At 41.2% G+C, this 15459-nt stretch overlaps 1 protein-coding gene, 1 long non-coding RNA gene and 1 other non-coding gene across 3 annotated transcripts; 2 read left to right on the forward strand and 1 right to left on the reverse strand.

Annotated features, from left to right (window-relative positions):
- Nucleotides 1–593: 593 nt before the first annotated feature.
- On the reverse strand, nt 594–5858 carry LOC122781814. Its single transcript, XR_006361859.1, has 3 exons — nt 5765–5858; nt 2199–2304; nt 594–865 (listed from the first exon to the last, which is right to left on the reverse strand). It is a non-coding gene; the product is annotated as an uncharacterized LOC122781814 (long non-coding RNA).
- pprc1 (PPARG related coactivator 1) lies at nt 4623–14736 on the forward strand. The gene is made up of 14 exons (XM_044045837.1): nt 4623–4799; nt 7251–7346; nt 7483–7632; nt 7790–7864; nt 7956–10023; nt 10248–10301; nt 11090–11150; nt 11435–11502; nt 11624–12314; nt 12405–12605; nt 12731–12809; nt 12892–13013; nt 13574–13725; nt 14261–14736. Exons 1-14 carry the CDS (start codon nt 4719–4721, stop codon nt 14359–14361), a joined length of 3999 nt encoding a protein of 1332 aa, XP_043901772.1. The 5' UTR covers nt 4623–4718; the 3' UTR covers nt 14362–14736.
- On the forward strand, nt 13364–13503 carry LOC122782343. The gene has a single exon (XR_006361917.1). It is a non-coding gene; the product is annotated as a small nucleolar RNA SNORA50 (small nucleolar RNA).
- Nucleotides 14737–15459: the final 723 nt, after the last annotated feature.

A 15459-nucleotide genomic window follows, 5' to 3' on the forward strand; every position in this document is an offset into this window, starting at 1 on the left:
AGAGCCACTTCTCCTCTTCTCTCCTCTACTCTCCTTTCTAGCCCCATCCCTCCATGCCCACCGAGAAGGGAGAGAGGAGAGGGGGAAGAGAGGGCACTGTATCCATGGCAACGGCAGAGCAGCGGTAGGTAGCAGTTAGGGAGTAAGCGGGGCACAGTTGTGTTCCTCTCTCTCTCCCTCTCTCACTCTTTTTGTCTCAGAAATGGAGGGAGGGAGGCTGTGGAGGAAATGTGAGCAACAGTGGAAACCTAAAGACATGACAGGTATAACAAGAGGCAGTAAATGTGAGCCTGTTGTGTCACTACTGTCGATGTTAAAAAAGAGCATGGATTAAATGACTTGATGTAAACATACACCAATTTGCCACTTTATTAGGTATAAAGTGGGATAAAGTGGCAGAGTGGCACCCAGTGTGGTCTTCAAGATGTTTATGTGCGATGGTCTTCAGCATTTTCTCCGGGTTCTCCGATTTCCTCTCACAGTGGAAAAAAATGCAGATTTGAAGATTAGGCAATTGGATCCTCTAAATTGATGTGTGAGTGTGAGAGTGGATGGTTGTTTGTCTCTATGTGGCCCTCTGATGGACTGGCGACTGGTGTACCCTGCCATACGCCCTATGTCAGCTCCAACACCAGTGCCCCCATGGATAAAGTGGTAGAAGATGGAAGGATGGATGTTCTTCAGCATACCTTAGTTCAGATGTATGACCAGTCTGGTCATTGTCCTCTGACCTCTGACATCAACAAGGCATTTTCACCCAGTGAACAGCAGTTCTCGATGTTTTCTCTTCCTGTGTCTATCCTCTGTCAACAACAGAGATTTAGTTGTTTGAGACGATCCCTGTAGATCAGCAGCTTCTGAAAGTCTGGCATCAACAACCATAGTCAACCATAGTCAAAGTCATATAAATCACCATTCCCCCTAATTCTGATGCTCGACTTCAGCAGGTCGTCTTTTTTTACCACTACAATGCGTTAAATCTTGTAAAACAAAAACAAAAAACACCACAAACACAATGATTTGAGACAGACTGTGGATAATGGTTTACAACAAAAGTGTGACTGTGTTGAGCTCAAAAAACAGTAAGAAGACCCTCAAATGAAAGATGCCAAGATGTCTTGTAATACCAGTAATGATGCACACTTTTCCCCCCATGAAGGCGCTCATCAGGAGCACTTTAGGATTCAGTGTCATGTTCAGAGATACTTCAACATAAAGAAAAGAGGAACACTTTTGTTCTACTTAGGAAATTCACGTTATTCAAAGGAAATGTAGTGAGGGACACGACTGATCAGTGAGACTCATAATAATAATAATAATAATTGTTGCCTTAGGGATTCCTGGGTCGCCGCCCGGAAAGATGTAGCATGCAGAGACACAGCTACACTGCAGCGGGTCTGTAACCTGGTGAGTCTTGTGTTGGCTGTGAGACTGTTGGCAACAACAACGTGCTCTCAAAAATCGCCCCCCAAAAAAGTCTGTGCATGTTTTTTTTGCTGGAAAAAGCCCACAGTGACGAAGCTGTCAGAGAATTTGGGAAGACTTAAAAACTTTACAGATGGTAGTATGAGAACTGCGAGTAGTTTTGTCAGGACTACGTAGTCCTCATGGAGACCAAAACCTGATCCTAGTGAGGCAGAACCTCATTTTCTAAGTTTAGAGCTAAGATTTGAATGTTGGTTATGTTAAGGGATAGGCATAATGCTTTGTTTTAGGCTGAGCAAAGGAATGTAGTGTTCTGAGAAAAATAGCTGCACAAACCAGTGTGTGTATGTGTGTGAATGTGGGTTTATTTCTAATCTATATTTGCCTTTGGGACATTGAGAATTGCCTATGGCTTTTCTGTGCCATGCAGCACCAATCGTAACAAGGAATGCTTCACTCCCACTTACGTCTTTGACCCAATTTATTCCCCACATCTGTGTTTCATAGCCCGTGTTCTTGCTCACTCGCGTTGCTTTTTCCCTTCATGTATTACCCTCAGTAACAAACACGTCCACCCCTGTCGAGCATTTCATTTACCTCCACAAGCTCTGAGGGGAAAACAATTTTCCCCTCTAAGTGTGATGTTTGTTTAGTCCTCAGACAGCAATAAATGTTTTCATAGTGGTATTCCCTAGTGCTAATTTCTCTTTATACGTGGCTCGTTCCATTAGATCCATCTACATCTGACAATAGAGAAGAAGAATTTCACTTACAAGCTTTTTCCAGTGCTTTTCTGCATCTCAGAGTCTTCATCATCAATGCTCAGTTGCCATCCTGAGACTGTAACTTCTTGACCTTTTTGTGACCACCCACTGAATCCTGGAACACAGAGGGTCTCATATTAACCCTTAGTGCTCATGCAGTACAGATTTGTGCTGCAGGTGCCCCCTTGGTAAAGTGCCATGGGGAGTAATACACAACTCCTTATGTGGACATCCTGGGGGCTTGTGTGTTCATAGGTCACATATTCTATACTTTTATATCAGATTTTTAGTAGTAATATAAAGTAGCAATAATTGTGCAGAAGTCAATCCGATTTTAAACATTCTGAGAGCTTTTTGCTCAGATGTGTTTATATAGTCGGTGAAAATGGAAAGAAAATTTCATCAGATTGCTAAGGCTGTGCTAAAAAAAAAAGAATATAAGACACAAATGAGAGTTTGTTTACATTGGTAGAATATTAGCCTCTATAGCTTTTGCTTCATACTAATAAAACAGTATTCATTATAAAACATGTAATACAACGTCAGAAAACAGTGGGAAAATGCCCAGATTTCTGAAGCCCAAGTTGACATCTTCAGGTTTCTTTTTTTGCCAGCTCATCATTCCAAAAAAAAAACAGCAAGTCATCACATTTAAACGGCTTAAAAAAAATAAAATGCATTTTATTCCTCACCGCCAACACTAAAACACCACAGTCCTTAGAGGAAATCGACATTTTTAGCTTGCGGGGACACAGGTGCTGCTGATCCACTGTTGCCTTGTTTGGCGTCGAGTTTGTGTCACTTAGGTAAATACGAACAAAGAATATCAAACACCAAAGTCACAGCAAATCATAAATAAGTGATGGAGACAGCACTGTATTAACAACTCCTGTGTGTCGTGATGGAAAACTGCTGATATTCTCTATGGGTTCCGGCGCTGGAGACTAAGCAGCAGCAAAAGACTCTGCTTGAGAAAAAGCATTAAACATATTTTTAAGTTAGACTTTATTTGGTGAGTCCTTTGTTAAAGAGGCAATTTGGAAGATATGCATATATGAAAATGTAAAACGAGGACTGCAACTTGAGGTTGTTTGAGGCAAATCTGCACAAACTGAAGTAAATTGACGTTGCAGTCCACTAGATGATGCCAAGTGCTCACTCTCACCAGAGCTGTTGGGTAAGTATATGATTTTGCAAATACTATTACTATTTTTGCAGGTGGTGTCTCTGGCGAGTTCCACCCATAATTGCGGATGTCTAATTCAAGTTTGAGATATTTACAACTTCATTACATTTTTTACATTACATTACATGTCATTTAGCAGACACTTTTATCCAAAGCGACTTACAATAAGTGCATTTAAACATTTGGGTACAAATAAGAGAATAAGAGAATAATAGAAGTAAGTAAGAGCAAGTAAGAGTAAGCAAGTAAGAAGTAAGTAACTTCATTCTGATATATCTGAAACTTATTTACAAAAAGGTATCTCGACCTTGAACTACAACTAGTCCTAATGATGTTGTAGATATCTCAAACTGGGATTAGAGATATCTGCAAAAGAATACAAAAAAAAAGAAAACAGATTAGATTTACATGCAGATTATGAGGAACAAGTGCATGTTGTGGCGTCAGCTTCAAGAACTCTCAGTTTGGATTTGAAAGCGCTCAGCGAAAATTAACTCAGTTAGTTTGCGGGAGCATTTTCCATGAAAAAGGTGCAGTATGGACAAAAGCCCTTACCCAATTCAGTACGGTCGTATGGAACAGAAAGCAACAAATGATCTTGTGTACGGAAAGAGTATGGATCAGCACTTCTCAAGTGTAATTAAGGTGCAAATGTAGGAAGGCAGTAGTCTGAGTATATGAAAGTGTAGCAATGAATGATCCTGTAACAGTAAATTTACAATATCATGGCTGTAATATACAGTGTTGTAATTGTACTTAGTAATCGTACTAAGTAAATACAAATACAAAGACACATACTGCATAGACTAGCAGGGCCAGGAATTGAATCCACAACCTTCCAGTTGAAAAACAACTCACCCTACCACTGAGCTACCATGGCTCAATCCTAACTCCTCACTTTCTTAAGTACATTTTATATCAGAAAATTACATTTGATACTTAAGTACAGTAAATATCATATACTTTAAGACTTTTGCTTAAATTATATTATAAAAGGTCAACTTCTATCAAAGTCATTTTCTGGTAAGATACTTGTACTTTTACTCAAGTATCCCTTATACAAGACTGCTAATATACAGTACCATATTATATGGTGTTGTGGTGTTTTGCCGTCGGCCACTAGAGGGCAGTGTAGCGCAGACTCCACGCTATTTTTAATAGAACTACAAAAAGACGTCATCACGTATCCCTCGACCCCGAGCGTCACTCTGCGTCATTTTGCCGGGAATGCTGGACCACGTTTCCTCTGCTACTGCCGGTTTGGCGTGCTCGATCTGTGACGCGCAGTTGAGTCTCTGCTTTTCATTCTAAAACCAGCCCGGGCAGGGAGTAACACCGGCAAGATGGCGGCGCGGTGGGGAACAGGCGAGGAGACGTTAACTGCGTGCAATATGGAGTTTTTCCCCCTCGATACACTAAACGAGGTAAAGGACGCGTTCTGTGCTTTATCTCCGTGGGCGAGAATCCACTGTTAGTGGTTTAACGTGTGTTTTTAGGGGCAGGGGTAGCGCGTGTTGTGTACACGGAAAAGTGACACGTGGATGCCACCATAGTATCTCCGGTGGTCAAACTTAAAAAGTACGCGATGGTTTTGTTTTTAACAGTACAACAGCCAAACGACAGTATTGTTGTGTGTGTGTGTCATTAAACACAAAGCCTCGTTATAACGTGCATGCAGTTTATATAGATGTGTGTTAATGTCTGTTGGTGAGTCAATGCAGCTAAAACCCGAGTGGACGGACGACGCAGCTTTTTCTTCCCTCGTAAAAATTACGAATCGTGGGATTTAATCAAGTGACAGCTGTGTATTTTTACTAATATCCCACCTGCCATTCGTATCAGTTGTACGAGTAACTCGCAGTATCACACACTTCAAGTCAAATCAGTATAAATATGTAAAAATACGCCGTGTACATTCCACATACGTATTCGCCATCAGGGCAAACCGCTAGCAGCGTTTATTCACAGACGTTGCTGTGTTTTATTTTAATCTTCTTCTCTTTTCGCGTTTTGACGTTGTATTTTTGCCATGGTGTGGTCTGAATACATACAGGCGTCGTGCCAGCACACTGCAGTAATGATAGTGTATGACCGGCCTCGGTTTAAAATAAAGTTTTTTTTTTATGTTTTAAACACAATTGCAGTTACTCACACGTATGTAATCACCCACTGTCAAAGTGTTGCTGCTGCAGCAGCAGCGTGCTAACTTCATTCAAACCCAGTGTACCCACGTGTGCATTAGCTGCGTTGACTCGCGTGTTGGCTTCCTTAGCGCACGCGCAGGGTACAAACACTACTTTTCCGCCCTCGTCTTATCGCCAGAGTTTAAACGGCTTTTTGTTTAACACTTTGGTGTTATTAAATGTGTTTGAATATGACTTTCACACACCTGTAGTTGTTAAAAGTAGAGTCCTGAGTGTAAATGAAACCCACGCTGCAGTTGCGGTTTGTTGTATTGCAACACGTGGGCAGGGTTTGGACGGGGTGAGGCCAGGATCAAACATGTCTGCGTAGATGGAAACACGTGTGCCACTGTACAATGAACTATGAATGTACTAAATTAAGTATTTTCTGAAAAGTCGAGCTCTGATTCTAATACTTTATTCTTTGTATCGTTGTTGTATGTACTTTTTTATATATTTCATTGTACTTATATTACTATTGATTGTGATGTTTGTATAGTTCGTATGTCAGCCCTTGTTTTGAACTACTTATTATAATAATAATAATATGAGTGCCTAAATGTTGTGCTGCTGTAACACAAATATCTTGTGTGGGAAAGTTTATACATCTACCTGAAATCTAAAAGCTGCTATACTGTGAGTCTACTACTACAGCTAGTTTTTGGTTTGGAAGTTGTTTCAGATTTTTATTTTCTCAAAGATGAGGCTTATGTATTGTAAGTAGTTGTATTTAAAAAAAAAAAGCCAATGTGTATATAAATTAGGGCTGAAACCATGGAAACAAAGAAATCATTAAACTGAATCACTTGACTAAATGAGTTATTTGAGAAAATCATCTAGAGCTGAAACGATTAATCGATTATTAATCGATTACTAAATTAATCGACAACTATTTTGATAACCGATTCATCGCTTTGAAGCTTTCTGATCGTTTAAGCTTCTTCAATGTGAATATTTTCTTAATTTCTTTGCTCTGGATAACACAATCATTAAAAGTCAGAGGTTAGGTAAAGATTTTTTTTACGTTGTAATTGTGAAATGGAGCAATTTTTTTTCCCTCTCTGTCTCAGCTGGAACTAAAAGCATGTGCCTTCCTTTTCCTTGTGGGCTTTACTTCTCTGATTCTCATTTCAAAATGCCTTATTTGTTGAAACGGGCGTTATTCTTGGCTACATAAACATTTACATACATTTAAAATGTATTTAAATACATTTATTTCTCTGCATTTTTAATACAATGAGGTTATTTAGAAACGGGAAGCTAATGATGCATAAATTGATGATTTTTGTGTACATATGCCTTGAAATAGCAAATATTTAGTGCTGGACTACCTTTTAAGTACTCTGTTACACTTACTTTTTGAAGGGAGACAATTAAAAAGTCCACTTGTGTTGATGGGGTGGCTCAGTGGTCCCTAAATTATTTCACAAAAGTGTTTACCCAGCAGAACACATCTTGGATGAATATCTGGAGAGTAAAGCATGTGTTAAATTCATGTTTTCTCATAAAATAAAGGTGTTTTTAACAAAATTTCATATAGGATGAAGTTGTTTAAATGACTAAAAGAGAGAATAGTAGTCAGATTTGTAGCACTCGGGTCAAGTAAGTTTACTATATTAGCTACTAATACTATGATAAATGATCTTTAATCCCCACAGTTGTGAGTTTTCTGACGTGTTATTTCCTCTCTAGACTTCTGGGTTGAGCTCTGAAGAAACTCTGGAAGTCCTTCAAAACTGCTTAGACCCTTCGATCCTTTCAATCTTTGAAGACACACCAACAATAGAGGTAAGACTCAATGTGTGCATCTGAACGAGAGTATTAGAGTAGAATGCAAGATATTTATAATGTGTATACCCTGTTACACTTGAATTTATGCTCCTTGTGTCACACGCATTGACCTAATTCCTGTGTTTTTATTTAGACTAAAGGACTAGATGAGGAGAGTGAAGCCACGCTGCTAACTGCCCTAACGGAGATACTTGACAATGTGGATGATGAGAACCTGTCTCCATTTGACACACTGCCTGACTCGGACCTATTGTCAGGTCAGAAGGGCAGAGAACACTCTCCGGTTAGTCCCCAGCTGTCATACATATCTCTCCAAAGAGTCTTACATGTCTGTGTTCTCAACATCACCCTTCTGGCCTTTGAGCTTGGGGCAGATGGAGTGAAAGGAATTGAAAATGTGAACTAAAAGTACAATGAGCTTTTTTCCTTTCACTCTCCAGCTCAGGAGATTGCTGTGTCTGTCCCGTTCCCCTCCAGAGAAAGACTCGCTAAGTAGACCAATATCAACTGGAAAGGTAGCTGGGCAAATACTAGTTGATTTGTATGTAAACTACAAGAGCAGGCAGATTTCAGAGTTTGACGCTGTATTTGTTTGTCTGCACCCAGAGTCTCCCCAGGATACAAAGAGACTCTCTCCAGAGGAGTGATGGGGAGGAAGAAGATGATGGCTCCTTCACTCTGAGCCCAGTTGAACATGATTTATCTTGTGACAATGAACTGTTTGACTGGAAAGGCCAGACCCTCCCACTTCCTGTTACTTTTGAGCAGGAAGGTGAAGATGGTGTTTCCATTAGCCTGGGAGACTTGGTCAGGCATATGCACCCATATTGTATGGCCATTTGTTTAGAAAATGACGAGGGAGAACAGATGTTGCCTGAAGGAGGCATCTTACTTGAGGTTGTGGACCAGGGAGAAAATGGAGAACCTATACTAGCCATCCCCAACATGGATCTCCCAGTGTCACTACCACTTAGAGAGCAGTTGTCGGAAATTGAGCAGAAAAATATAGATGAAGCAGAAGAGGTGGCCTCTGATACTTCAGAGCATATAATTGTTGTTGATGAAAACACAATGGAGGTTGAGCCTCCAGTAAAGGTAACATCCCCTGCAATGCCAGGTGGATCTGAAGATGTTAAAGATGAGAAGGTTGTTAAGAGACAGAAAAAAGATGTTAAAGAAAAAAGCTGCTCTATGAGAAAAAAGAAAAAGGAATGTAAGGACCAATGCCAGTCCAAACCTGTAGAAGGTAGAGTACTTAGGAGTGGCACAGTAAGACAGACCGCATCGAAGGTTCCCACAAAACCTGGAAAGACGTCAGTAAAACAGGAAAAGAAACTCAAGGTCCCTCACGCCTCATCTCCAACTCCTTCCTCTGTAAAACCTAAGAAAATAAATCCATGCCAAAGTGATGCACAAGTAAAAACCACAACTACAACACCTTTGCCTGAAATGAATGTTCAAGTTGCCACATGTATGTCACCCAGCCAGGACACTGCGCTGTTAAAAAATAACCCAGAGACAAGTCAGCGTAGCTGTACACCCACAGCACTGAGCTCCCAACAGCCTGAAGAAATCCTTAAACAGGCAATTTCAGCCCCTGCGAAGCTGGCAGTCTCATCAGCAGCCCCCTCTGCTGCCCTTGCCCCTCTGTTCACAGAGACATTTGCAGCTGCTCAAAGTCCTGTACCACCCCAGCTCACACCACCTGTTTGTGAAGCCCTCCCTCCTGTGGCCACTGTAGTCCCAGAGCCGAAACCTAAATCCCTCAGCCTAGCGGAGTACCGGCGGCTCAGACAACAGAAAAAGCCAGCACCTGTAGAAAAAATGGAGACCAACAGCACCAAGTGGCCCAGCCTTCCAGAGCTTCCTAAAGAGCTTCCCCCAATTCCCTGCCTGCCTGACCCCAGCCCCAAGGATCCTCGACGCCCCAACCCTCAGGCAGCTAAAAAGGAAGAGGAGGAGGTCAAAACTGCGTGGCACCCAAGGGGACCAGCTGCACCACCCACTCCTGAGGCACTGCTGGTACCACCAGCCTACATGGTCGCTTCATCCAGCAAAGTTTCAGCTGCTACTCCTGTTGCTAAACCCCCGCAAATGTCTGAATCATCCAAACCTGAATCTGTAGCTGCTGTCCCTAATTCAATGAAGGAGTCATCCATGCATCACCATGCTCAACCTGCAGTGCCTTCAGTGCATCAGAGTTCTTCCCCAGCTTCTTTAAATGAGGCTAGTAAGTCAGTGTCGTCAGCAGGTGACAAATGCTGTCCGACACTTTCAGGAGAAAATAGTGGGTCCCAATCTCATCCTGTCTCTCATAAGTCTGTACAGCTCAATGAAGGTTGTACCAAAACCACTACAGTGTTGGTCAAACCAAATGCTGCTACTCCACCTGCCCCTAATATTCCCCAGAAGACCAATGTTCTCCAGAATGTGGCTGACATCACTGCTGCTACCACAATAAACTGCCCTATTACAGCTGATTGCGAGTCCTCCAAGCCCGTTGACATCGGTGCCCGAATCGGCCCTCCGATAGCTGCTCAGTCCTCAGACTCCCTGAGATTCGAAGAAAAACCTGTCAGACTTGAAGCAAAACAGAAACCCACTACAGTAGTGAATCCCCAAAAGGCAAAGAATCCCACAGAGGAGCTCATTGAAGCCTTCACCAGTGAGATGGGTGAGCTTCAAAATAGTTTTAAGTTTTACTGTACTTGCATACTTTGATTTATTTAGTTATTATAAAAGTCTGGCAGTATTTAAGGTCTTTTTGAAAGTCATGTCATGTTTTAATGTAAAACATTTGATCAAAGGATTTTAGTGTAACTGCAAACATGTTTGTTTACAATCATTTTTGGGTAAATATTGCGATATGTTGAATAATTGACTGGGATTTCTGTGTAGGTATAGAAGCTGCTGATCTGACCAGCTTGTTGGAGCAGTTTGAGGAAACCCAAGGTAATCAATAACTTGTTTTTACTGTTCGTCTCGGTTCAATTCATATTTCTGAAGGTGGTTATACTGGCCAGTAGCTTAGTTGGGTCAGTTTAGTATCTGGCTGAATGAAGTCAGTGTCGGTTTTCCTGGTTTGGTAATGTCAGGAAGTGGAGTATAACACTATAGCACTATCTTTAGTTGGCACTAGTGGAATAGTGTGTAAAGGAACACTGACAAAGACTTCAAAAGATACTGGATACCTAATGAGACTCATCACTAATACACTGATGTTGTGTATGTTTTAGACTGGGGTCAATTGGAATCTTAATAACGCTTTATCTTTGACCAACAGAGCGATGCAAGGACATCAGAGTTCATAGTCCAACAAATATATGAGGCTGTTGTTCACATGCACTTAACTGATCCTCTGGTAAAAGTGTTTACAGACACTGCAGGGACTTCTGTTTAGAATAACATGGCTTCTTTTTAGCCAGTGAAACTCTGCTTTTAAAGAGATGAGTGTTGTGCAGAGATGTTGCTTTGTGCTCTTGCCTGCTCAGCTGCTGGAATGTTGCCCTGTCCACAAATCCATTTACCTCTCGCCTTGCTGCCACTCTATAAGCCCCAACTCTTAAAATCGCTCCAACTTCATAGTTCATTAGTAAGGGGAGTAGATGTGGGTATAGTTGCTGATTGTTGGTTAAAATCATGTATGTATGTACACAGTATTAAATATTAGTTTTTGGTGTGTTCCCCATCTCTCTGCTGTTATTCCTTATACCTTATGTCTCTGTCCCTTCTTTCTTCAGCCAAAGAAGAGCATTGTGTGCCGGAGGTCTCTGGTAGAGCAGTAGCTGTAGGAAACTCGAGGTGAGTTACCCTACAGCCCTCAAGCTGCTCTGTGTGAGTGAGGGTAAAAAAAAAACTGGTTACTGAAAAAACTGAAAACAGTTTGCTGTGTGTGTGTGTGTTGAGGTGACATTTGTTCACTTGCCAAGACCTACCGTAAAACCCTGCCCGGCCGCAGAGAAACATGACGTCTGTTTTTTAATTTTTTTGGTCAAGAATTGGCTGCTCATCTAATCCAAAGAACAAACTGAGGGTTGAGCGCCACACCAGCAACATACTAACACACCCCTGTGCTTACTTTGCAGTCTTCAGTTGGCTCCTGAGAAAACCATTGTGGAGCGCGTTAGAGCTAATGACCTCGCCAGTTCTGCAGGTAATTCAGCAAGCATGTTATCTTTGGTGCTTGCAGAATTACAATGGTAGATTTAAAGCTAAAACAGATGCTAATTTGCTCGGTATAACTGTGGTGCACATTCTTCTTCCCTCTGCTCCAGCTTTGACTCCTCCAGCTACTCCTCCTCACCAGATGTGGAAACCTCTGGTCCCTGTGACTCTGCTGGGGAAGAGCAAAGCAGCTGAGGCCTCCAAGTCAAGCCCCTCCAAGGTTATCCAGATAGAAGCTCGGCCTCTGCCCTCGTTCAAGTCCCGTAGTAAACCCACTCCTGTCTGTGCCCCTGTGGACCCCAGCCTGGCATGCATGGATCATGACTATTGCCTACCCAACAAAGGCACTTCTCCTGGAGAGCCAGGCAGGCGCTGGAATGTCAAACAACAAACTTTCATCACTATTAAACCTATCAAGCAATCCACTACAACCACCACACAGACTTGTGTCCAATCTACCACAAGTGCCACAGTTGCAACCAAAACGCAAGGTTTTCCAGCGACAGATGCCCTGGATCACAGCTATGTCCTGGAAACTCCTGACGCTTCGCCTGCTCAACAGGAGACGGAGTCCACTGATAAAGTAGAGAGCCCCAGGAGAAGAACCTATGAGAGGGTCTACCGTCGACATGCTGCCTCCCGCACACCCAGCCCCGCATCTAGCCCCAAAGAGAGGACTGGAGGTCGTTCTAGAAAAAGGAGGAGATCACACCATTCTCCCAGCCCTATGTCCAGCAGTTCGGAGTCAGACTCTCATTCTTCTAGATCTCGGTCGAGATCACCTGCTCCATCCAAGAAAAGGTGTGGCCCTCTATCAAACAATCATTTCATGCAGCAGCTTATTTTAGATTTTCCTCTTTTTCCTCACTTGAGTTGATTCCTATCCTTCAGGTATCGCCCCCGTCACTCTGAGAGCAGTTCCAGCTCCTCGTCCCGTTCCTCATCTCGGTCCTCTACCCCTATGTCCCGTTCCCCTCCCAGGCGGAGGAGGTATTCATATTCCTCGTCTCACTCTGGCTCATGGAGTGGCTCGAGGTCACACTCTCGCTCCCCTGACAGATCAGCACAGTGGAGAAGCAGAGCATGGCGCAGGTACATTACATGCATCATGCTTATATGGGGGCTTGTCACTTTAAAAGTGCTTGCAAAACACAAGTGAAATGTCTGTGTAATCTTTAAAGACACATTTAAAAATTACTCGTTTTTTTCTTCCTCAGTCCCTCATATAGACCTGGTTATGGTCAGAATGCACATACGTGTGTGGAACAGATCCAGAGACGCAAGGAAAAGGCAATTGTAAGTAATTTTACTATGTTTACATGAGTCTTAACACATTAAATCATTGTAATGGTCATCTGATAGATTACTCTCTTCTCAGGAGGAGCGTCGGATTGTTTATGTGGGTCGTATTCGAGGTACCATGACCCAAAAAGAACTTAAAGAGCGCTTCTCCTTATATGGTGAAATTGAGGACTGCACCTTGCACTTTAGAGACCATGGGTAAGTACATGAATGACAAAAATGTATTTATTTATGTTTATTTCGGTCACGTCAGTTAGATCACACATGGTAGTGTAGTTCACACAATATACATAACCGAACGGGAAAGCGGGAGAAGCAAAGGCTTATCTAGTCCCACCCCCTTTATCCACAGAATACATCTTTTCATCATACAAAACATAATTATTCTTTTCTTGTGACATTTTGACAAAACATGTTTCAGCATCAGGTAGCACTCAGAGATGTAGTCTAGCTCTAGACAGTCAATCAGACTCCATGTATGTACATGTGTCAATAATATAATAATAAATTGGGGTTTAAATTAGACTTGTGTTTACAAGATGAGGAAATTGCACTGTCTTTGAACCTTATTGGTCTTGTCCATGACCTCCTAGGCCAAGCTACAGTGCTAAAGCAAAGTGAGGCTTGTTCATAACTGGGGCCTCCTGGTAACACCCCCAGGTTGCCCTTTTAAAAGCAAGTCACAGCTCCAACTGTATTAGTGTTATGACTTTCACAACATGAATGCAGGCTGATGTATTGTTTTTCCTCTCACACAGGGACAACTATGGCTTTATCACTTACTATGATACAAAAGATGCTTTCAGGGCCATTGAAAATGGAAGCAAGTTGCGCAAGCCAGATGAGCTGCCATTTGATCTGTGTTTCGGTGGGAGGAGACAGTTCTGCCAGTCCAACTATGCTGACTTGGGTAGGCATGGCTTTAAAACAACAGATACAACAGACGTTCCAGTGTTATGTTTAACTATTCCAAAAGTGCCGGTGGAATAAATAATATTGGCTGCATTTCATCCTGATACAGTGCATGCGCCACATGCTAAAAGCAATGGAGAGCCACTGTACTTTGAAGTGCTGCCAATAATTCCAAAACTTGTCAGAAAAAAAATTGGTTGCAGTTTATAAAAGACTCTTGTGGGGATTTTATATATATGTAATATATAGCTATAGCTACCATTAAAGAGTCCTTGGCCATGTTGTCTGTATTGATTTGGATACTGTGAAGATTTTATTGACCTAACCAGTATTAATGTATTTCACTGTACACTCACATGAAAGGGTTTAAAGTAAATGTATCAAAGGCTTATTCTAAATAACAAGTATACACTTGTTCACACTAAACCCTGGGTAATAAACAAATACGCTACCCTGGGTGGATAGTGCATTTGTTTTACACTTGACTCCTTTTTTCCATATGTGATGCTAATTTTGTGTCCTCCTCTTTTCAGATTCAAATAGAGGGTACGATCCATCGCCTGTGAAGGGCAAGTTTCATGCACTAGACTTTGACACTTTACTCAAGCAGGCCAAGCAGAATCAGAAGAGGTAACAGGAGGCCTGCGGCAGGAAGCAGCTGACACTTACCTCAGAGCCAAGAACTGGCTCCTCACCTGCAACACTGTCTTTACATTACATTACAAGTTGTTGCATTAGTTTGTTTGTTTTGAGGTTTTTTTGTTTTCTGCAAGCTAACACCTTCTATTGAAGTGAAGATTTATAATTAAAGTAGTAAAAGAAGTCCAAAAAAAATAAGTGAAATTAAATTCTTTTTTTAAACATTTTATTTAAATGTAAAATCAAGCTTGAATTGTATGGAGAGAAATGTTTTAAAAAGGGGGAAAATAAGAGAGATGGAGCTCCCTATATTGTAAAGTATGTAATACATTTCAATGTACTACAAACTAAAATAAAAAACTGAAATGTATTTGCAGTCTTTTGTCTTCCTTTTTCCCCTCATCTAAATATATGGATCATTTCACTGTGCTTTCCATGTTCTGTCTAAACATCATACATGAAACGGGATGATACAGTAAATGTTATTCTGCAACTATTCTGATATTTAATTTGACATTTTAAAAATGTCAGGTTTAAATGAAATGGTGCTTCTTTATTTAATCAATGATTGTCCTCTCCAAACTAACATTCCAAAATGAAAGCATCCTCCATTCTGATTTACATAAAAAAAACCTAAATGGATATCTTGAGTTAAATGATATGCATTTTGACAGTCATACCCTGATTGATATTTTCTATATTGGAGTATGCTGATGTGTTTATTTTTGACTGCACCTTATTGTGAATTTTGAGTTATGAGATTTTTTTTGATAAAACAATACATTTGTGGATGCATCATTTTGAGATCTACATTTTTTTATTTTATTCTGACATTATGGACAGAGCAATCTGTTAATTTCATAAACAAGCAGATTCGTGGATGAATAAACAGATCTTTCACACAATGCACATTCTATTTGTTCACATTTCTGGGTGAGTTGATCCCTTTTATTTGGATCAACTCACTTATTATCTAGAGTGTTGGTGTCTGAGTAATTCAGCATAGATGTTGGTGTTTTTCAGAACAAAGCATTCGCACTCTGCTGACAACACAAGTAGTACCTAGCATATTTTTGAATGTGGTGTTGGACAT

Source organism: Solea senegalensis, linkage group LG15 (genome assembly GCF_019176455.1).
Source record: "Solea senegalensis isolate Sse05_10M linkage group LG15, IFAPA_SoseM_1, whole genome shotgun sequence".
Lineage (NCBI taxonomy): Eukaryota > Metazoa > Chordata > Actinopteri > Pleuronectiformes > Soleidae > Solea > Solea senegalensis.